This window comes from Bombus huntii, chromosome 14 (genome assembly GCF_024542735.1).
Source record: "Bombus huntii isolate Logan2020A chromosome 14, iyBomHunt1.1, whole genome shotgun sequence".
NCBI lineage: Eukaryota > Metazoa > Arthropoda > Insecta > Hymenoptera > Apidae > Bombus > Bombus huntii.
The window spans coordinates 6,744,137-6,767,954 of NC_066251.1; the positions used below are offsets into that span (position 1 = coordinate 6,744,137).

The 23,818-nt window shown below is 29.4% G+C and overlaps 4 protein-coding genes and 1 long non-coding RNA gene across 10 annotated transcripts; 2 read left to right on the forward strand and 3 right to left on the reverse strand.

The window, feature by feature from the left end:
- Window positions 1–763: 763 nt before the first annotated feature.
- Window positions 764–3,663, reverse strand: LOC126873317 (abscission/NoCut checkpoint regulator). The gene is made up of 6 exons (XM_050634054.1): window positions 2,818–3,663; window positions 2,447–2,643; window positions 1,933–2,161; window positions 1,696–1,851; window positions 1,488–1,625; window positions 764–1,420 (listed from the first exon to the last, which is right to left on the reverse strand). Exons 1-6 carry the CDS (start codon window positions 2,863–2,865, stop codon window positions 1,232–1,234), a joined length of 957 nt encoding a protein of 318 aa, XP_050490011.1. The 5' UTR covers window positions 2,866–3,663; the 3' UTR covers window positions 764–1,231.
- A 3,853-nt stretch (window positions 3,664–7,516) lies between these two features.
- Window positions 7,517–15,148, forward strand: LOC126873316 (nuclear distribution protein nudE-like 1). 6 transcript variants are annotated; one of them, XR_007692371.1, is made up of 9 exons: window positions 7,517–7,965; window positions 8,572–8,753; window positions 9,195–9,485; window positions 9,577–9,713; window positions 9,779–9,964; window positions 10,500–10,639; window positions 10,930–11,104; window positions 11,308–11,378; window positions 13,641–13,753. XR_007692371.1 is itself a non-coding variant. In XM_050634053.1 (8 exons), exons 2-8 carry the CDS (start codon window positions 8,668–8,670, stop codon window positions 13,696–13,698), a joined length of 969 nt encoding a protein of 322 aa, XP_050490010.1. In that variant the 5' UTR covers window positions 7,519–7,885; window positions 8,572–8,667; the 3' UTR covers window positions 13,699–15,148. The 6 variants fall into 6 exon arrangements, 1 of the variants encoding a protein (XP_050490010.1); XR_007692373.1 differs by having other exon boundaries at window positions 7,517–7,901; XR_007692369.1 differs by having other exon boundaries at window positions 7,517–7,885.
- An 81-nt stretch (window positions 15,149–15,229) lies between these two features.
- On the reverse strand, window positions 15,230–17,745 carry LOC126873318 (histone H3.3A). Its single transcript, XM_050634055.1, has 3 exons — window positions 17,586–17,745; window positions 16,287–16,422; window positions 15,230–16,208 (listed from the first exon to the last, which is right to left on the reverse strand). The coding sequence occupies exons 2-3, from the start codon at window positions 16,412–16,414 to the stop codon at window positions 15,926–15,928; spliced, it is 411 nt and encodes a 136-aa protein (XP_050490012.1). The 5' UTR covers window positions 16,415–16,422; window positions 17,586–17,745; the 3' UTR covers window positions 15,230–15,925.
- Window positions 17,694–18,551, forward strand: LOC126873321 (uncharacterized). The gene is made up of 2 exons (XR_007692375.1): window positions 17,694–17,841; window positions 17,948–18,551. It is a non-coding gene; the product is annotated as an uncharacterized LOC126873321 (long non-coding RNA).
- Window positions 18,552–18,864: 313 nt separating this feature from the next.
- On the reverse strand, window positions 18,865–20,807 carry LOC126873319 (histone H3.3A). The gene is made up of 3 exons (XM_050634056.1): window positions 20,640–20,807; window positions 20,071–20,205; window positions 18,865–19,986 (listed from the first exon to the last, which is right to left on the reverse strand). Exons 2-3 carry the CDS (start codon window positions 20,196–20,198, stop codon window positions 19,704–19,706), a joined length of 411 nt encoding a protein of 136 aa, XP_050490013.1. The 5' UTR covers window positions 20,199–20,205; window positions 20,640–20,807; the 3' UTR covers window positions 18,865–19,703.
- Window positions 20,808–23,818: the final 3,011 nt, after the last annotated feature.

The following is a 23,818-nucleotide window of genomic DNA, read 5'->3' on the forward strand; positions in this document are numbered from 1 at the left end:
TATTTTTATTAAAATTCTTCAGTACACTTAAAAAGATAATATAAAATAATATATAGAAAGACTCGGTATATACTTTAAATCATTTTTTATTTTTAATAGAATGAAGTATTCAATACTATATAAAAAGAGCATGAATTACAAATAGCAAAAAATTACCAATTTTCATAAAGCTGCATACATATATAAATTTTAAAAAACATTGTTCATATCAATTTCTTACAATTATACAATTAAATTTATTTGACTTAAAAATATCAAGCCGTTTTAATTAATTATTCATGACAATTTTTAAATAATAAGAATTTAAAGAAGAAAAAATATTTAAAGATAGATTACACTGTTAAACAAACTGGACGGAAAGAAGAACAAATGGTTTCTTCGTTAGTAACCGAACGTGGTTGAAATCTTGGCACGATAGATGCGTACATGTCATCTAAAAATAGCAGGCCTGCTTAGACTTTGAGAAAAGAAAGTTTTTGCGCCGCGACAGAGACCACCTTCGGGAAATCCCCGTGAGGATGTCAGTAAGCGTCTTTACTGACATCTAGTCTGGATCGGTGAGTTCACTTTGGCATTTAAACCAAAAAGATAATATTCTTAGAATAAGCAGAAAGAATTGTAACAAGCTACTAAAACAAATTCCAATCTAGAATGAATCACTATCCTATATAGAAAGTTCAAACATTTTTAAACATCGAGAGATCGATTAATATGTATAATATTGAGAATTAATGAATTTAAATATCGACAGCAAGCTATAAACCTAATTGAAGTCCATGTATTTATTTACTCAACAACTTTGTTTGTGGTGAAATTAATAAAGGAAGAGTTCGCTATATGAACAAATAATTTGTTGTTCTTGAAGATTAATTTGTTTTTTAGCAAAAGCGTGAATATCTGTTATCAAATCTGTCAAACTGAGATTGTTATAAAATTATTTACTATGAAAGTAGATGTAATGCAACAATAATTTTTAATGACACGCATTAATACAATCACAATCTTGGCTTTAAACTTACAGCTTACTATAATTATGTATTATTTATTTTATGTGTAAGTGTACTTTGCGAGGAATGCTTCTATTTAAATGACAGTATTCCGTTATCAAAATCGCAGGTGACGATGCTGGTTATAAGTATTGTTTGTAAAAATTATACAGAAAGTGTTTTTAGCAATGAAACTATACGTGAATCATTGCGAAGCGTTTCTCTAAAGTTTCTAACTATCCCATTTAAAATTGATTGCGTCTTGTTGCTGGTTCTCTTTTGTGCATTTTCAACTCCAAATCATCGTGATTATCTTCAAAGCATACAGGACAATATAGATCGCCGTGACAACCTAAACACCGCTGTAAATCTTTAGTTTGTTCACACATTACGCAGCTAGGTTTTTCATCTTCGTCATCAGTATGTTTTGCCTCCTGTTTGTTAAATTTTAATCAGAACACTGTATGTACATATTTATCCATAAAAATCAGTTTCACATACCTCGAGTTCCATTTCTTCCAATTCATCCTCTTCTAAGTCTTTCTCATATTTTTTCTCCAATTCTGCTTCTGCCAAAGCTTTCCCAATTAATTTCTTTGTTACGTGTTTCTCATCATCATTGTCATCATTAGCTGAATGCTAAAACAACAGAAATTTGCTTATACTATTGTTCATCGTACAAACTTATTGCTTATTATTGATTTTATACTTCTATAGGTTTTTCACTAATGCCTTGTAGTGATCTTAGCCTTGCTTGAATTTCGCTAACCGAATCGCTGCCCGAGGATAGTTCCAATTGATTCAAATATTCCTGTATTAAATCGTCTGTTTTCTGTTGGTCTGTTCTGGTATCTACTTGCTGCATCTACAAAGAATAATACATTTGTTTCGATTATACTTAGAACACAATAATTTTATGGTATTCTTTTATTACATATTAACGTACATTTATTCTGTGCTGCCTAACATCTGGGTCTTCATCCTTTAGCAATGCTAATCTCCGTTTTATCTCATCTACACTTAAAGCTGTAGTTTTGTCTTCCTCCTTCAATTTTCTTAATCTTTCAACTATCTCTTGATCAGCTGGTTCTAACCCAGTTTTAAATCTATCCCAATGATTTGTATGTTTGTACATTACAATAGGAGGCTTCACAGGGTTCTCCAACAAGTCCAGTCTATATGAATCAAGCATATTACATTATTTTACTTATAATTATTCACAAAAGTATTTGAATACTTGCAGAAATTTATAAATAAATATATTATACATCTTATACATATTGGTTATTATATATTTAATTATATATGTTTGACCAATATAATCATGACAGTAGTGTCTTGTTACAATTATAATGGAATTTTAAAATGTTTTATCAAACATATGTAATATATACATAAAAGTTTTCTATGGTAACTGTAATTACAAATATTTTCATGCTTATCTTTGAAGAATATATTACTTTTTTGTAATGTCCACTGGAGCCATTGGTTCTTCGTGGCCATTCATTTCGATATTATTATTAAAGCTTGAGGTACTTGTAAAATTATATTTATTAAAGCAACGTCCACAGACCTTTTTCACCCCTTTATCTGGAATATTACATTTATATTTGAGGCACTTACTGCAACATGAAAAACCACAGCCGGGGCAAGCAACCTAAGTAATATCAGAACAATGAAACATAATGGAAAGAAAAGTTAAAAGCTATTCTAATTTCTGATAATCAGATTAAACTAACTAAAAAAGCTATGTGCAAGAAATGATGTGATGATATGGTACAACTTAACCTATAAATTGCAAGCGATTCTATTAACAAAAATGATAACTTACTTCTCTTGTGAAGAAGGAAAATTTCGTTTGACAAATATTACAAGACATACTGAATCTATTTTTCAAACTTTAATACGTTGTCATCACAAATGTGACAGAAAATTATTCAACATATTTTATCTTTGAAAATTTCTGACGTACAAACGTTCGAGTTAACAGGAATCGATTACAGTACCAAATTCGAAACTGGATAAGAGAAAGAGAATATATGCTTCATTTTAAACAAAATTATTGCCAAATATTTTATCTCAATTAATTACGTATCATATTGCTAAACAATAAAAGTAATAGATAAAGAAATAAGTTTTTGAAATAATGAACATAGGAAAAGAAATTTTTATTTCAGAAATATCTGATGTCACTATCTTACAGTTCTTCAAGTTGTATCATGCTAATGCCTAACTTCAATCATATTAAATGAATGAAAACCACCAAAGTGTTTAAATCTACATTTCACTATTGTTCTTAAGGTTAAACTTTTGGGAACCAAAAATTATTGACATTATTTCTGCAGCCTTGGAATACTTGACGTACAGAATTCGAGAATACTTATAACAATATATAACTAATGTATTATACTGAGTACATTGTTTATCATCATTTTCATTTTCTTTTCCATGTTCTAATTTTGTTTAATTTTTAACGATTAACTATTGTTTAACTGACTTTGATCGATATTATAAGCTGCAATTATTATTTAAAGGCAGCAAATACAATAATCTGTCCACTAGGCTTAGTTAGTCGATAAGTTAGTTCTCTGCAAAATAAATTATTGTTCTAAATCAACAGCTCTTACCGCCTTTCCTTTTCCATTTTAGTTAACGATACCTAAACTAATTATTAAACGATATCTTTTAAAATAGTGTTATACTATTACTTATACTATTATTATATAGTTAATAACTATCCTTTTTCAGACATATGATAGGTAAAACTTAACAACTTTCCTTGAAAATAAGAAGAAAATGACCTTATCTTTTATAATGTAAGTGATTTCTAGTTCCTTTAAAACTTTTTAATTAACTCAGCTGCGTTTTCCTCTCTGTACAAGAAAAGAAAAAGATTTATAAGCATTCCCAACTTTAATTAATGAATTTGTTAACAAATCTGGTGACATAATACAGATAATTTGCATCTTTAAAGCTGCCGTCGATTATATACAACTAACATTATTGCAACACAATTAATGGCAATATGTTTGTGCATAACGTTTATGAGATATTTGTTTGTTAATTACTGGAAAATTAGAAAAGCTAGTAATCGCGAAAATATTGTAGAATCGCAATACTCTTGTTACTGGTGTATTATAAAAAGATCTTCATAAACGTTCAATAAAAGTTAATCAAGTGATTAATTAATTAACAGCCTGCACAGTATTTCTAAAATTACCGATACCAATCCTTTAATGAGGAGTGTCGTACGAGGGACTATAACGCAACCTATTATACCTGTTTAAGATTAGATTAGTTGTAAGTTTGAATAATTCATCTGTCCTAGTCCTACACTGCCTATCTCTCCTACTATCGTTCATTTCATCTATCCTCGTCACACATTGATGCTTTCCTTATTCCACTCGGGCCTTACTCTGTCCTTGTCGCAGAATGATGCTTTTCTTGTCTACGAACGTCTAATATATCGCCATCTACTGCTGGATACACCAAGTTACGGTTCCTACCGCTCGTGCTAGATGGCAGCACATAGATTGGTGTAGCAAGGAAAGCATCAGTGCAAGAACAGAGTAGGGCGTGAGTGGAACAAGGAAGACATCAATGTGCGACAAGGACAGATGATGGAAACAACAATAGAAAGAAAGATGGACAGTTTGCAACAAAGACAGACGATACAGACGATAGTAGAAAGAACGAGTGACAGTGTGCGACAAGGACGGACGATATGAACGACAATAGAAGAGATAAATAGTGTGAGACTAGGACAGATGAATTGTTCAAACTTACAACTAATTTAAGGCTATTTTTTAAGAGTTGGTAGTTCTAGAAATGCTGAGCAGACTATTAAATAATTAATCACTTGATTAACTTTCATTGAACGTGTATTAAAGTCTTTTTATAATATACATACTATATAAAAGTTAAAATTTAATAATATTTTCGCGACTATTAATCTATCTTACCTAACTAATGTTATAAGCGTGTAATACAATATATTTGTTAACTGATTCTTATAAACTATTTATATAAACTTTAATTTATTCTTTTACATTTAATTTCTACATGGTAATATAATACCAACAATGTATTTTATAAAATATTTATTGTATGTATGTATATGTATAACATTTATTTTGTATATAAAATATATACAAGTGTATAACGTATATGAAACAAAATATATGAAACAATATGCGGGACGTTTTTCGTTTTCTTGTCTTTGACGAGAAATTCGTATAATTTGATGAAAATTTGATGAAACAGAATAAATTATTATTTTAAATAAGCAGCGCTAACTGTTTCACCCTTCCCATTATGGTTAATGATCTTTGAACTAATTGTTACAAATTTTCTTTTAAAATAGTATTATATTATTATTTATACTGTTATTATATAATTATTTATTACCAATTTTTAAGATGTTTCAAATGAAACTTATCAGCTCTTCTTTAAGACTTTAAAATAAGATGATTATCTTTTATAATGTAAGTAACTTTTAGTTTGTCTAAAATTTGTTAAATTCATCTTTATTTTTATTTCAAGATAACAAGAAGATTTATAGCTATTCGTAACTTCAATTGAAGAATTACTTAATAAAATTCATGATGATACAAAAAGCTACTTTTATTTTTAAAGGTGTTACCAGTAATGTATAACTAATTGAGTTGGAATAGGACGTACTTAAAGGCAATAGAGAGACTATTCTTGGAATACTTTTTGGTTAAACATTTGGCCTTTAACATTTGGTAATTAGTTTGGATAATTACTACTTAAGAAAATTAGCAGAAAGGATCATTAAGGTCAAAGGCAATAAGAAGGTAAAGGACTTTCCGCAATTATTTAACATATATCAATTATTTAATTATTATAATTATCAAATATGTAGTATATACATAAAACTTTATTTCTGCATTGTTTCCAAGAAATGGCGTTCGTATCGTCTGACCACGTCTCACCATCCTTGTCGCATATTTCACCCCCTTTGCCTAAGTGGTGTATATATATATATATGTCGGAAAGGGAAGAACATCGGAACACCTAGAACTTGGGATAGTCCAGCAACAGTGTACTCCAGGGTCTACTATAGCTGTAGTCAAACGATGGCAGTTAGCTAATCCGATTGTAATCGTTCGAGATTGGTGATGGTGAGCTTTGGCTCGGAGCGACGGCCCTTCGCCCAACGTAGCCGCGGTCGACGGGACGGGCGCTTTGTCTAGCAAAGGTATAGAGCGATAGTATGACCCCCATTACAGAAAGTACCGGGCAGTAAAACATTCCAACGAGTCCCTCAGACAATGAATACCCAAGGTTGAGGCACTTGCACGACACGAGTACCGCTAGCCCGAGGACCCGCCATAAAACCTGGGTATATATATATATACCTTTCATCTCCGACATATATATATATATATATGGACAACAGAGCCTTCCCTTTGGAATTTTGGGAAAATCCCTTAACACTTTCATCTAGATTCTACCATAGCCGTCATTAGGCAATTGTCGTCATTCAATCCGATTGTATTTGTTCGAGATTTGTGATAATGAGCTTGGACTCCAGGCGACAACCAGTCGCCTGTCACGTAAAATTAAGGCTTAGGTTTTAAAGACACGAAGGTTGAGCCGTAGCACAACTTTATATTTCTTTTCTATCGAACTTTATTAAATAATACAACTTTATAAGCATAGTTTGCGCGACTGATCTGAGAGATGTTGACTGATAAGAGTTTGTAATTTCAGTCCCGAGATGTTCTCGTATTATTACGGAGGAAAGCTCGGTGTGGGTGTGCCCTTTCCCGTTAGGTAAATACCCGCTTTTCCCTCGTAATTTGTACGAACGTATAATAAACCTAAGGACTATTTCAAGGACCGTCCATAAACCAATAACACTTACAGAGTTAATAAACTAAAAGTTTAAGTTTATGGTGGGTCCTTAAGGTTATTGACGTCACACTTCCCGCTAGCAAATTTTCCCTCAAGGGCGGCTAGCATCCTTCTCTAATCGTCTCCCTCTAATATGGACGCTACATAGCGTCTTTACGCTCAGTGAACATTCTACGTTTTAACAAAGAGTTGGTTTAATAATACTTGTACCGTAGACAAGCAAGTTGAGTACAACTTGGGCTTTGGGAAAAGCGCATTTTGTTATCCCGCTGACCGCGGATTCGTTATTGAACCTAGGATCATTGTCATTAGCATCTCGAGTATCTAATTACCACGGTTACTTGTTAAATTCTGAAATAATCATATTTGCGCTAGTCAAGTTTTTATATGTGACTTTAGATTTCGTAAACTTTAATATTAGACAAAAATAGAACCTTTAGAATAGGTACAGCGAGTTTCTCCTCATTCTTTTATTTCTATTCTTCTTTACCAACCTTTTTTACAAAATATTAACTTCAAATTTTCTTTTTATCTCATTTTGGATTTAAAACATACCACTTTTTTTAAAAACTGCCACTCCGTATTTTTTCAGCGCCACTATATCGAATACATTCGTATCTTGTAACCTGTTACCTCGCGAACGCCACCTCACTACGTCGTAGTCGTGTGAATGTGATCGAACGAATCGAACGCATCGAACCCGTGGTGGAAAGTAGATACACAACCACAATTGTTTCTTTTTCTATCTACTATCTCTATGTTGCGATTGTCAATGTAAACTTTTCCACGTTTTCTTCACTTACGAAATCTCCGATTCACTGGAAACACAAATTCGGTCATAAATATAAATAGATAATGGAACTATAAATTCAGTTGTAAATGTAAATGGTGACTAAAGTGTTAATGATCGATCAACGATCGATCTATCAAATGATTCTGACACGATCTATTCACAGTGAACAACGAAGAACCGTGACAAGATCAATTATTATTTCTCTCTACCTTATCATCTCGACTTAGTGAGTCATAATTGTGGTAATGACATTTGTGTCACACGCGGCATACACTCTACATTTCACCTGCTAAACGCTTTCTCAAGGTCCCCGTATTTATATGTATGCATCTTGAGACAACTTCATTTAATGCGCCTACACATCATCGATGGTTGTACATTTTTTCATTTAGTTTCTTAGAGAATATCTCGTTCACTAGATTCAATTCGATCGCATCACAGCTTTATTTACACTGGACTGGACCATTTTCATTCGCCTTATCCCTCTCCCAACGATACACGTAAGTGTCCCTACACGATTTTCCATTTCTCACGCATTAATTTCAATCTCGTTCTTATTATGCGTAACACGACCCGCTGTTTAATCTTCTGAACTCTTTTTTGATTATTATGCGCGTCGTAGAATTGCATATAGCTGTTCTTTATCGTCTCGTGATCGTTATCTACTTGGTAATAATAGGTTAGTTTGACATCGCGTTCGAAGTGTGTAGATACGTAAGATACGCGTAGTAATAAAATATTTTTTCTCGAGCGAATGCAACTTTCACCGACATTGTCACTGTAATTCTTGTACGTTATTCAAAAGTTTAATTTATTTTGTGATTTGTATTTTTGACTGTAATATTTTTTGTATATGGATTTTTGGTATTTTAAGCCTATGTATGTGTAATGTAAATTTGTTTTATTGTATAGGATGCTATCGTCTCATTAATGAAATAGAAGGATTTAGAGCTGTGTTTAACATTCAAGGTTAATTAAGATATTGGACAAAATCAGAATATTGTTAAAATGATGGACATTGATCCACCACAGTTTGTGTCTAAAGATGATGAAGTTCAATATTGGATGGAACTTGCTCACCAGATACATAGAAGGTAAATTATTTTTACATTTCTGTGTATTAAAAATGCAGTGTATTATTATATATTCATTGAAAACTATAGAATAAAATTATATATGTATGTATGTATATATGTATTATATATGATGAGTTGTTCAGAAGATACATTTAAAACTCCATGAATTTAAAAGTATAAAAAAGTGATGGTTACAAATATCGTTTTTTACAATTTACCTTACAATTCACTATTATTTATGTTACTTTTAGAACAAATAAATTTATGAAGATCAATAATTTGTTTTTTAAAAGTTAAACAGTTATTAAGAAATTAATAAACAATAAATTAGTTTGACTTCTCAGAGACTCGTATGCTTCTTCACAAATGCTTCTTCATAAATATTAATTTTATAAAAAAATTAGTCTCGTAGTTAGTCTTTGGTCAATACGTTTAATAAATCTTATTGTAATATTACAGGAAAGAGGATATAGAAAGAGAGTTGGAGGAATTTCAAGAAAATTCACAGCTCTTAGAGAAAGAACTGGAAGCATCCTTAGAACAAGCAGAAAAGAATAACAGGGAATTACGACAACGAAACACAAGACTAGCCACTGAAGTTGAACAATTAAGAACAAGATTAGATCAACAAACAGCAGACTGTGCAATGTTTCAAGGGAAAGCTCAGGACTTACAGACTCAACATGACCATTTATTAAAATACATAAGGGAATTAGAACAAAAAAATGACGACTTGGAAAGAGCTCATAGGTATTTGAAAATTAGATTGTTATTTTTACATCTGCTAAGTAAATGTAGAATATTTAATATAATATGTATTCTACTCATCTTAATTTTGTAGAATAAATAGGGTAACAGAGGAGGAGATCGAAGCCAAACTTAATTCTGCCATTGAAAAGAATGCTTTGTTAGAATCAGAACTTGACGAAAAGGAAGCTCTGAAAGTTATAGTACAGAGATTAATGGATGAAATTAGAGGTCGAATAACTAATTTATTTGGATAATTGATGATTAAATCGTTTCTAATAATTCATTCATTACAGATTTAAAACAGGAAATTCAAGTTCAAGAAAGGCATCAACCAGACAATGATAAGTCAGCTGATAGAGTTCGTAATCATGTTGATAGTAATAAACTTCAAGTCGAATTGGAAACACATATGTCGCCTAGTAGCCCAATAGTACCACAATCTATACCTCCAAATAATACAGCAACTTCGCCATTAAAAAGTAAGATCCATAATACTCTTCGTAAAACTAAGCGCATGTTTTGCTTTGGGCCTAAAAGCTGATCCTTATCATTATTAAGGATAATAATCAGCAAAAATAGTACTTATCTCTAACACGTTAAATGGATAACAGACAAAAAATTTTAATCTAATTAACTTTTTAATGTAATGTATATTTTTTGTAACCACTTGACATTTTTTTCTTTTATGATAACTGAATTTGCTTATTTATCGGTATTTAAGGTTGACTAAACAAAAGATTGGTCTAACATTTGTGCTTGATTAATATATCTTTATATGCTTTAATTAATTTCATCTTTCTGTATATATATATCTATATATATGATATTGTTATCAATGAAATAAAAATTATTTTAACAAACTTGTTCTTTATTTTAGTTTTTAAATATTATACTTCAAATACATACTTTTTTTTTGTACTGAATTATCATAGTATAGTATCTTTACTTCTTATTTTGATATCTTATCAGTGAGTGTCTGTAGTAATTTGTATCTTTTTTCCTGTTTGCAATTAGTTGGAAACAGAGTTGTAGGTGGTGTAACTGGAAACAACAACAATAATAATAATAATAATAATAATGTGAATTCGCCACTGGCACCATGCACAAGAATATTAGCAATGAATATGATTGGTGACCTTATGAGAAAAGTTGGTGTAAGTATAGTCATTATTTTCTATATATATATTACAGTGCTTTTGTTTCAAAAGCGTTTTTGACGTACAAGAATAGCTTAAAGCATGGCTTGTGTATCTTTGAGTTTTAAACATTATATTTTAGTTGCCGTAAATATTGTGTTTTGCACTGGCAACTGTTTTAATTTGTATGGTTTATTTCCCTTTTGATTTTGTCTAAGCACCAGATTTATTTTATATGAAATACTTATAAGATTTTTTAATCATCAGTTGATGATACTGGTAGTGTGATGTAGCTGGTGTTTTGGTAGCTTGACAGGTGGATCTGCATGGACTGTAGAAGGGTAAAGTGCACTTGTCCGGGTGGGAAAAAAACAATTTCCACTACACCTACTGATTTACCATCCGTCCAGGTTCACATACCTACTCATTGTATACGGCAACAACCTAGATCAACCAAGTGCTGATCAAGTTTTGTGTGTACAGGTCTTTATTTGATTTCTTTTGCTTTCTATTATGTTTTTTCTGTACACATCACACACGGTTCCTTGCTTCCTGCTTTAATTGTCTCCCATGTAACTAGTATCACCAACTCTAAAAAGCCCTTAATATTTTGAATAAGGGTAAATAACGATATTTTTAAGAAGAATGATAATATTTCATTTAACAACAAATGTTTGATCATTTAGGCGTTGGAGAATAAGTTAAATACATGTCAAAATCCATCTCGAGAGGATCAAGCCGTTCGTGATCTTTACAGGTAACATTAGAACAATATTATAATTTTAAAACGTCATTGTTTTTATAATGTTATGCACTGCGTGTATTCAAAGCAAGAAATATCATGTATCAAACATCCGAGAATGAATGTTGAAAAAAATTAATAAGTGTTTTGTACGAATATTTTCTTTAATGAGGTGATTTAAAATGATATTGTTTAAAATGATACATGATAGTCGTACTAAATCAACTGTACTTATTATTAGCTTTATGTCTACTTTTAGTTACGTAGTGCTTCTTGTGAACATTTAATTTACGAATTTATAGATAATGATAGCTTTTCATGATCCCAATTCTGTAGCTTTTTAGTTGTTATAAATGTTCAAATTATTAAGAAGACTGCATCACACTTCGAACAGCTCGTTTTATTGCTTATGCTACTAATTAAAATGGAGCATCTTGTTGTTTTATGTCTGTATGTGTAAATCGTTCTGTATGTCTAGTTGTTAGTAATATCCTCAGATAAAGCGATCAAAATTAATGAATATGATATTAGAAAGTAAGCTAAATTTCAAGAGCTTTCATATTAATTTCATTTCCTTTAATATCATTTAATAATTCTTTCTGATTCCATAACTCAACATTATCGTTTATTATATGTTAATTTAAATGTATGTCTAATATAACAGGCTTACAATTAACTGTCTAGCTTTCCTTTGTGATTTAAAAAGTACAATATACTTTTATTGTAATCTGTTGAGATCTTAATAATCAGATTTAAAAAAAAAGCTTCAAGTAATTTTAGAGTATTTTAAAGTACATGTAATGTATTTGTAAAATACATTAAGTTAATTTAAAGTATGCTTCTTTATTTAATCCTGTATTTTTTTATAACAAATTATGAAAAATTTTAACATGGTTATTAAGATCTTTAATCAAATTAATGTCTATTTCAAATAGTTCCACATACGTACTAAATGTATGTAGAATATTTGTATGATATGTAAGACCAATAGAAGCACTTACTATTGTATACATACATGTTATAGATATACCAAAAATAATTTTTAAAGACCAAGATTTTCGAATTAATTGCATTACAGAATTTAGCTTCCAAAATTAAAGTCTATCTTTGTAAATTGAAATGAATGTGAGTTTTAGTAATGATCTTCTATTTTTAATTTTTTCATACATTATAAAATAAACGTAATTTAAGTATCCCTGATATTATTAAGTTCTTTCAAAAAAAAATCTTTTCAAAAGCTACTAGATTTTAATAGAAGTAATTACTGAATTTTATATATCACCAACATGGAAATAAGTTAAAAAACTTAAATATTCCATAGTATATATATAGTTGTATATAGTAACTGTATATACTTCTTAAAAGTAATGATTTGTGCAATGAAATTAAAACATTTTTGTAGATTATAAGACGAACTGATGTAAAATGTGTAACATCAATTATAATGACTAATTTGTTACTAAAATATCTTGTTTCTGAAAAAGTGTTAGTAAAAAAATTGTGTGATATGTAAAAAATTCATGGCTCTAAAATCTACTAAAATTTTAATGTTGAATTGGAATAATACTCTTTGAAAATTCAGCTTTTAAATTGATGTCTATAATTTATTCTCTGTAATGTAAAACAAAGAAATATCAATTAACAAACTTTTTTGCATTCATAACATGTTGCCCTGCATGATATTTATGTATCATTTTCTTGTATTTCTTGTCAGTAATGTTCACAAATTGTATACAATAAAATTGACCAGAATATTTTTTATATCAAACTGCTTATATTATATTAAATCTGCACAATATAGAACTTACATCTCGTCTTTGTTTCATTCAAGTTATGTATTAACATCAAATATTTAATGTAAATAAGACACATCTTGAACACACATTTTGAAAAAAAGAAAGCGAGCCTCATTGAATTATTATTCAAGGTACCTTTCATACGCATGTTGTACAGTTTATGCACTATTCATAAACGGCATTCTATTCATATGCAGCATTTCTCAATCATTTGCTCCGCTTCTTCTCTCACCATTAGTTGTGTATAATTTAATTTGTTAAACAAAATAATCAAAGAATGTTAGGTAAGACATAAGCAATTTAAAACAAAAAAGAAACATTTCTGAAGTATCTAAGTATTATATTGCATGAAATACTTTTAGAATAAGATTGGGAAATGCTGGTTTAAATAAACATATTTGTTTATTACACTTAAATGTTTATAAACAATGTTTCCAACCGTAAAGAGATAACGAAAGCATATTGGATTTTTTGTAATTAGGACTAGACGGCAAGTTCGAGGTTTTGCCTCTGGCAACAGCAACCACATTCGATTATAAACAACGGATAATATTCCAATAATAAATTTATGCATTATATTCGTATGACTACTAATTCGTGTTATTTTAATTAAAAAAAATCTCACTCATTAATTTATTACAAATTTCTATAAGATACAAAGAAAACTATTTAATTTAATTATTTAATTGCCTTTTACAAGAAGTTTGCAATTTTTGAGGATTACTTGTCTCTTTTTCATCACGGTTCAGAAGTATACTTGGTAATATTTTATGGAGGAAATTCGTAAATAAACATTCGAGATTGTAAGTATTAATATCATAATTTAATAAAATTCATCATTGTGATAAGTGATAATTCTAGATAATTATTACCATTACATTGTGTAGATATTCACAAATAATATTAAGGGAGAACACCAGTTATCTTTCAGATAAAATTTTGCAATTTGGAAAAGATTTTTATCAAAAGATTATTATATCGTAAAATTTATATTTGTTTCTTTATTACTTCACAAACAGACTATAAGAAATTTTAGTTTGAAAAATTCTTTTTGTCAGAATTACTAACATTTCATTGTAACAGTAACCAGAAAAAACTACCTATTCTGTATATTGTGTATTTTTAGAAGATCCATTATTTTTGTTATTATGTATTTTATATTATTATGTTTACATATTCGTATCTTGCCAATGCCTTCAACTTATGTTTGAATATGTGTTTTTTATGAAAATATTTAAATTTTCCAATTATGCAACTTTCTTAAATGTAATCTGTTTCTTATCATAAAAATAATGTTCTAGTTATTGAAAAAAGAAGTATATTTATAAAATTTTATCTGAAAAATAACTAGCAATCAAATTTTGCCTAAGTATCTTCCTTTAAATAAACAATTTGTGAGCTCCAGTTTTGAATGTATAGTTTCTAGCACAATTAAAACTTCAGCTATGTTAGAAATGATATTGTAACACTAGTGCAAAATTTAGCTTTTATGGAAGTTAGATATTTATATATATATATATATTTAGGTACTTATATACATATGTCTATTTTTTAATAACAAAAAGATATCCTCTTATGTCGTAAAATAATTCAATTTTATACTTTAAAATGTGTAAAAGCTATTTAATTATTTATTTCTGTATAATTATGTGCTTTAAGCCACTGTATAATTATAAATAGCTTCAAGTTCTGAGATATTTGTATGAAGTAGAATCATACTAATACAACTAAAAATTTAACGCATTCGATTATATTATCGGGTGAATCGAAAATTATTAATTTGTAGGTTTCGCTTAATATATAAAATAAAAATTGAGAAATGGAATATTATATTCAAATACAACAAATATTACCAATTTGCGCTAATTAACTGGGAACTGAATTTTCGAATGAGAAATTGTAACAAATTACGCAATATTTGTAATATAAATTTGTAAAAGTATAAAATGAAATATTTGTAAAATAAAAATATTGTAAACTATCTCTCAATTGATGTAGGATTAATGTTCCTAGAACCTAATCTATCTTAAGTAACAGTGCATATTTCTTAACAAGATAAAAAAAGGTAAGTTAGTATTATTTTGAAGATTTATTTATGAAACGTTTATCTTTACACGAACAATGAATAGTTGACTGATTGAAATACCTTATGTAATTTTCATACAACCAGAGTTCTAGAATGGTAAACACTACATTGAATTCCTACAAAGAAACTGCCTTACTCTCTAATGCATATTTCACTAAGTATTTTATCAATAATGATAATGATGACGAATATAATAAAACTGTAATGAGAAACTAAACATTTTCGATCTTACTCAATCTTAAGAGTACTTTTAGAAGAATTAACAATTTCACTTGTCTTTTATCACGATCATTTACCTTCCGGTTTAGACTTTTTTTATCGCTCTTTTTATAAGTATTCTTACATTGTAAAGTGCAAAATGACAAAAAAGATGTGAATGAAATTAAAGGATTTGTAGCTGATAACTTCTCGAAGAAATAACATACTTTCTACGTTTGTACAGTAATACCAAAGGATGAGAACTACCTACATATCAAAAACAGATTATACCAATTTTTGTATCTAGTTTTCCAGAAATCTGAAGTTTAGATACATACTATAAAGGATGATCATGTCATAACTTGTACACTGTTATGGAGTACAACATAATATGTAGTTTGGAATGAAAATGTTTCATTCACAACTGTTACGAATGATAATAATAATAGTAGTAAATGGTATGTATGGGAATTACATATTGTTTAAGCACGCTCGCCGCGAATTCGTCGAGCCAGCTGAATATCCTTGGGCATGATTGTAACACGTTTCGCGTGGATAGCGCACAAATTTGTGTCTTCAAATAAACCAACCAAGTATGCTTCCGATGCTTCCTGTAAAGCTCCAATTGCAGCACTTTGAAAACGTAGATCAGTTTTGAAATCCTGTGCAATTTCACGAACCAATCTTTGGAAAGGTAATTTTCTGATCAACAATTCAGTCGATTTTTGATATCTTCTGATTTCTCGAAGAGCTACTGTACCAGGTCTAAAAATTATAGTTTATTATATACATATATTACATATAGTATTTATATATGTGCTCAAAATATTATCTAATATGTACCTGTATCGATGTGGTTTTTTTACTCCACCAGTAGATGGTGCGCTCTTACGTGCTGCCTTTGTGGCTAATTGTTTACGAGGAGCTTTACCTCCTGTTGATTTACGAGCCGTCTGCTTGGTACGTGCCATTGTTTACTCTGAAACAGTACAACCTTGATTAATAAAAATTTCTTTTAAATGGAAATTTTGAAAATACTGTTTTAATCGTATAATCTTTCCAAAACAAAAAGTTGTAATTGATCATATATAAGTATGAGAAAAATAATTTCAACGCTCCAATTCCCATAGTTCAGATTGTAATGCAATATAGGGAATTCTGTTAATTCTTATGTTTTTTGATACAAAACAATTGATTGTTTACAAGTTCATTTTGACATATGTAATGACGAAATATTGAATAACGAAAAAATATTCGCAATACTCAAAGATAACACCTGGTGCTATTAAATTTCAAATACATATAAAAATTCAAACATCAGAAAAATATTACTAAATACTATTATATAGACCTTACAAACCTTAGTTTGTGATCTTACAGACCTTAATAATATAGATTCAAACTTTTTCCTTAACATTGTGATAACACAAAACACCTTTTCTGAGACTACTAGAGAGCAATTATATTATAAATTAAAATATTAAAATAGATACTAAACAAGTCACTAGAATGCATCAGAATCTACAAATTATCAATTCACATATGTTATAAAATAACTAAAAAGTAGCACCTGCAGGTGTCTATGGGAACTGGAGGGTTAAAGGGTACGCTTGATAATAACTGAAGTAAACTATAACTTTTCGGAGTGGGACTTAAAAGGATGGTGGGGTGGAAAGGGTGGGGGTACGTTCCGTTGCTGTTCGTGCGGAGGAACCGCGCACCGAGGAACGCTGCGCATTGCGCAATGCACAAACTTTCGTTCTTCTTGCACCGACGCGATTGAAACCCATGCTAATCAGAAAAATGTATCATCTTAACAATCAACTGTTTCCCTAATCTCCTATTCATCTTCATGGTAAACATTATCACAGTCTATGAAATAAAACGAGACGAATGACACTGGTGAACTCGAGGCGAGTTGAAAGCGTCGCTTGTAAGAAAGGCTCGTGAAACGATTCCCTCCACGGAACGTCAATTGCAAAATGGAGGCAATACGACAGTACGTCGCGTTCGGAGGTAATAACTCGAGTTTCCCAGCACTTTTCACACCTTTTTAAAACACGTTGTTACGTCCATACACTCCTCGATACCGGTAATCACACACGATCATAAATAAAATGGATTTTCGACAGATTTACATACCAACTAAGGGAAAAATTCTACGAGAAGCGAGAGCTAGCACTATCCGTTTCCTTGTACTTCGATGGCAGTGGACGCTCTCCCAAGTCACGACTCCCTTGTCCCTACCCCCTAGAAATTAAATTGCGAGAGGCACGTAAGCCCGCGGTGCACTGCATCCAATCGGATGTCGGATAGCAGCTGAGCTTCATAGTGTAACTCATGCGATTGGTTCAGCCTCCTACGCCTAGAGTGCGAACCGTGAAGAACCCTGTCAATTGTAATATACATGATACTACTCACAGCAGCAACCTCGTTTTTACGAATAATAATTGTCATCCTATTCTTTGTACAAATTAAGTAAATCAATATGTTTTATGTTTTAGGGAAAAATTTGCATGAGCATTGTAGAGTATTAAGAGGTGTTATCCTTGTAACAGATTGCAAAAACCGAGTTGAAATTTATAGAGCTGGGCACAGAGTCGTTTCGCGACTTTTGTCATGTAATTCTAGCTACAATGAAATCAGTCATTTCGTGGAAACCTCCAGAAAGATATGGAAAATCTGTAGAGGATATGTATAAGGACACGTTATCTTGATATTAGACTAATTATCAAGATAGTAATTTTTTTATTGCTCTTCCAAATGCATGTTCTTGGAATGGACGTTGTGTGATTATTCTGGCCATTGGAAGCTTCTTCTACGTTTTCTGTTCGGAAAAAATAGACGCCATTGTGTGTCTAAACGTAAATAATGTTCGAACAATGTCGAGTGATATCAAGCGATATAGAGCGATGTCGAGCTGGCGAAATTATTGAATTTTGGCGCTTTTGTCAATTGAACTTAACGGCGGAAATTGAACTGTACTAAAGTCAATTATATTAATAAGTTTCTTGATTTTTTGTGGTATTGTGACCTGAATTACACTTCCATTGTACCAAAAATATTTTGTAAATATAAACACAATATCAGATATTAATTGTTATTAATGATATACATCGATGAATTTCTGATGTCTTTTGCATTTTCCATTGTACGTTTATAAAACATATGTTATACTAATATTCGTTTCAAAAAACAATAAAATACTGATATAAATATAAAATGATATTTACATTGATGACGTAATCCTTATAATTACCGATCGTACCAATGTCATGTATTCGATAATTGATAACAATAGCAATAAAGATTTACGTTTACGAATTTTTTGTGAAACAAATTTGTTTAAAAAATACTTTTTTGACAAATAATTGTAGTTATAGATTTTGATTCTAATCGGGAAAATATATTTAAAAAATGATTTCATTTCGTCAGGAAAACAATTAAAGTTAAGTTTATTAAAAAATTTTATAGATCATTTACATTAATTTAGTGTTATGAATTGCGTTTTTTTATTACTATCATTATAATTATTAAAATAATAACCTAATTAATAATGACATGTAATTTTATGGTGATAGATTTGTTAATTTATAAAAATGAGGTATATACGTGCAAATCAATTTTGATAACCTAATCATGTAAATACAATTAACAACATGTAGATAACATGACACTTCTCATACATAATCCAATAGCACTTGACTTTTCTTCGTGAAATGTTACTACATATATTTACTTGCACATAATAACTATATTATATATTATAAATTTAATTTAATTTATGATCTAACTTAACATCAATATAGAAAATTGTATATAGAAAGTGTATTAACCACGAAGTAAATACGGTAGCGAATATAACTGACTTTTTCTATAAAATATCAAATCTACATATTGTTATACTGCTTATGTATCGCGTACGTTACTTATTGTTATATATAATAATAAAATATGAATTATGCAAAGTACTATTACTATTTGTTATGAGCTACATACTCCGCTTTGTGCCTTCCGTATATCGTTTATATTTAAATGATATATGTTTTCGGCTAAACTATTTGATATGATGATGGTTACATATCCTTAATCTCTGCATATCAGAGCTTATAGAACTTGGCAGTGTAATTACTTAGTTATTATAATGGCTTATAAGAAAGAAACTAAGCTACAATGAATTTGATTTTAAGAACATTCAAATATGAAAACAATATGAATTTGAAAAAAGAAAGACATTAAAGAATCTGAAATATGAACAATTTAAGCGCGTTCACCGCGAATTCGTCTGGCCAATTGAATATCTTTAGGCATTATCGTAACGCGTTTAGCGTGAATTGCACATAAGTTTGTGTCTTCAAACAATCCAACTAAATATGCTTCAGAAGCTTCTTGCAATGCTCCAATTGCAGCACTCTGGAATCGCAAATCTGTCTTGAAATCCTGTGCAATTTCACGAACTAAACGTTGAAATGGTAATTTTCTGATCAATAGCTCAGTCGATTTCTGGTATCTTCTGATTTCTCTGAGAGCTACAGTACCAGGCCTAGTAAATAAAATGCATAATTAGAATTACAATCCATTGTTAATTATGGCATTACAAGTGAAAATTTCAGAGAACATTTTTTACCTGTAACGATGTGGTTTTTTTACACCTCCCGTAGATGGTGCACTTTTACGTGCAGCTTTAGTTGCAAGTTGCTTCCTGGGAGCTTTACCTCCTGTTGACTTACGTGCAGTTTGCTTGGTACGCGCCATTGCTCACCTTGAAGTAATACAAAACTAATTAGTATTCATTATAAATCATGAGTAAAAAATAAAAAATAATAAAATAAATTACAAATCTGCTGGAAAAAAGATTAACGTGTAATTCTCTTTTATAAAAATACCAAATCCCTTTTAATTACTATAAGTTAGCTTGAAAATATATCAAATTGTATTACAAAATCAAGTTTTCAAAAAGAATGAGTTAATAAAAATAAATTAAGATCCGGTTTCCCTCCAAAAGCAGACACAATAAACAAAATGGCGACAAGCGTGCATGTAGCATTGATATGTAATATATAAGAAATTTGTATACCATGAACTGCTATAACCTTTCTCACAACAAAAAGAATTACTTATAAACAATGCATATAAACGAAAAAATGAATATTTAATTTATTATGTTTATTCAATGACAAAACCAAAGAAATGTACCTGCTATTCAATCGGTTTATTATACAGGACCTCCACCAAACTCCTTCGTTCTACGGGTAATAGACTTATGTGTCGGTTAATGCTTTTTCAGAAACGTAGTTTGGTTTTGTAAAAGATAGGCGGCAGCACCGTATTCAGATACACAGGATTGGCTGTTATTTCGTAACACCGTTCGCGATTTGTCAGCATCTGACGAATAAACGTATTTGTTATGGAATTTATAACTTCATAATTATTTTAATAGCATTATACGATAATTTTAAGTATCTCCAATGTATAATATCATAATGTATGAATCATATATTTTTCAGAAACATATGTATCCATATATGTATATGTGAAACACATATGTACTTACGTGCGTCATGTTCTGCGCATACATATAGGTACTTACATGACATACATGTCTATATTTACCTATTTGCAACTTAGTGCATTGATCCATATGAATACATACATATGCACTATTTATTTTGTTAGCACATGTTTATATGTATGCATAAGTATAATCTTTGCAAGATATCATCTATCATGGAAGGAAATGACCTTAACTTTATCTTGGATGAAATTGTACCCTAGATTTTTTACGTTAGAAATCAATGAAGTCAAATAAATGTAATTAATTATTGTTACCGTTATTTGATATTAGATGAAGAGTAAAAAAATTATTATTTGTAGTAGTTACAAATAATTTCGATGGTACACTTATGGGATTATATTAAAACAAAATTTACATAAGGTGAAATTTTATTCATGATAACCTTTAAGGGTTAGTATTTCACAACGTAATATAATATTTAATAAAGAAAGTTCCAAAATATATGTTATAAGTAGATATATATGAACATATGGATTTCTTGAACATGTTGACTCTGGCGATTATAATTTATATATATTAATAATATAATTACATTTAATATTCTGTAATAAATGAAATAAGATGACTACACTATCTAAAAATGAGATTAATTATATATAGATGGTAACTACATATTTAGGCATATTTTTAAATAATGAAGTAATACAAACTAAACTTTATTAATAAATTTGTTAAAATTAGAAAATGATAAATTAAAAAGTTCAATAATTATTTAATATGTAATTGTTTTTGTATTTATTTACTGTTAATAATAGAAATAATAGTTTGCTAACATCATGGTACAGAAGTTATCAATATATTTTATTTTCAAATGATCAATTTTATTGATGTACAATATTCTTCTTTATAGTTCACTACCTAATAATAGCATAAGAAGCAATAATAAACATTTGTTCTACAAATTACGCCAGTAGATAATCATTATCCTTATATCTTCGTCAAAATTAATGTTATTCATATAAATATATGCATTATATATATATATATATATTTATATATACACACACATACATATATGTATAAACTTTCAGTCATCAAGAAAATATTAGAACAAAATTTATTTACTAACATTCTAACTACAGCTATATTGTTAATTTAAATATGTTATTTAAAATTGTATTGCCAAAAATACGTGTCGTCAATATCAACTTCTTATTTCTTTTTTTTGTCATTTGCACACAAATGATGCTTCACTTTTTTTTCTTCATCATTCAATTTGTACTGACATTTATTAGAATTCGCCTACAACCGTTAATGACAACGAAAACTTACTGCATTTTATTTCTTTACATTTCAAGTAGTCTTTCTTTCGGTATGCGACCAGATATGAAACCTTATTCAATCATCGTGCAGATGCTAGTATATTATTGGTTTGTGAATAATTGCATTGCGGTTTTGGCAGGACACGAACATCAAAAATGCAAGCCCATATTACTTTTGTACTTCTATAAAAAATCTTCACGTGGAATGTGAAAATTATATTCTACTTTACGAAGTCTCGTTAATACTATAAATAGAAACAATAATTACAATTTGTCCAACATTTTTTGTTACCTTCTACATAAATGAAACATAGTCTTATTGTAAAATTTAAGAATTTAAACTTATATATATAAATTAAAAAAATTGATTTTGTCATAAAAAATAGAATACGTGAACAATCTTCAGTAATTGCAAGCTTGAATTTTGATATAAAAAAGAAGATTACTTGAAAATACGATTAAATATATATACAATTTTTATATGGAAATACTAATACTTATAGAACATATCAGAATTATATACGACAATCACATAAATATTTCATTGTTTCCTTTCGTTGGGTTCTTTTGTTCAATCGCAAAAAGAAAGAAAAGAAAAGGTGATATGAATAACCGATCCAGCAACTTCACATTTTTGTATTAACCGCTGCACATAATAAATGCAATTTTAATGCATAATAAAAAGTATCGATAAATATACAAAATACTTTGTTCTTTAGTAACTACAAGGTACTGCCTGACATTCTAAACGACATATAAGATCTATAACACCAACCACTTGTTTCATAATTAATAATTAAATACCAAATATCGTTAACTGTAATGATATAATGTTTACCATTCGACTCGATTGCGGAAAACGGTTATGCAATTATTTGTTAATTAAAAGTTCAGTATTCTTTTGCTTTTAACTCGAATAATTACATGAAATCAATTTAAATGTAAAACAATTGTAGATTAACATTGTAATAAAAGATAAAACATTTTAGATCTCACTGATATTAAATTTGTAAATGAAATCATAAATTTCCATAATTAACGTTTCACCTCTCAAGTCGAATAGAAAAGTTTATTTATAAAAATTGTTATAATACGAAACACTATATATTAACATTTTGTTGTACGAGATGCTTGGTATACGACAATAATACTATACAGTCATCTTAAAATAATATTTTTCTGGTTGCTTTTATACTTCGATTAATTGATAGTGTATGTGTTTGTTTTTCTTTTCTTATTGGCAGCACCTTTGACTAACGTCGATTTAATGTAATTGAAATATTGCAATAATTTGTACAGAAACGGGCACTACCTCATTTTTTAATACTTCGTATTTTAAGTTTTCTTATTTATTATATAAAAAATTTATTATTACTAAATATTTGTTCTTGATACTCTATTAAAATAAGTATTCATAATTAAATGAATACTTTATTATTATTTATGTAGAAATATTATACATTACATAGTTACACACATTTAAATTGTTTAATAAAACTGTATACTACACATTTGTCTTTACTCCATTCAAAAATGAG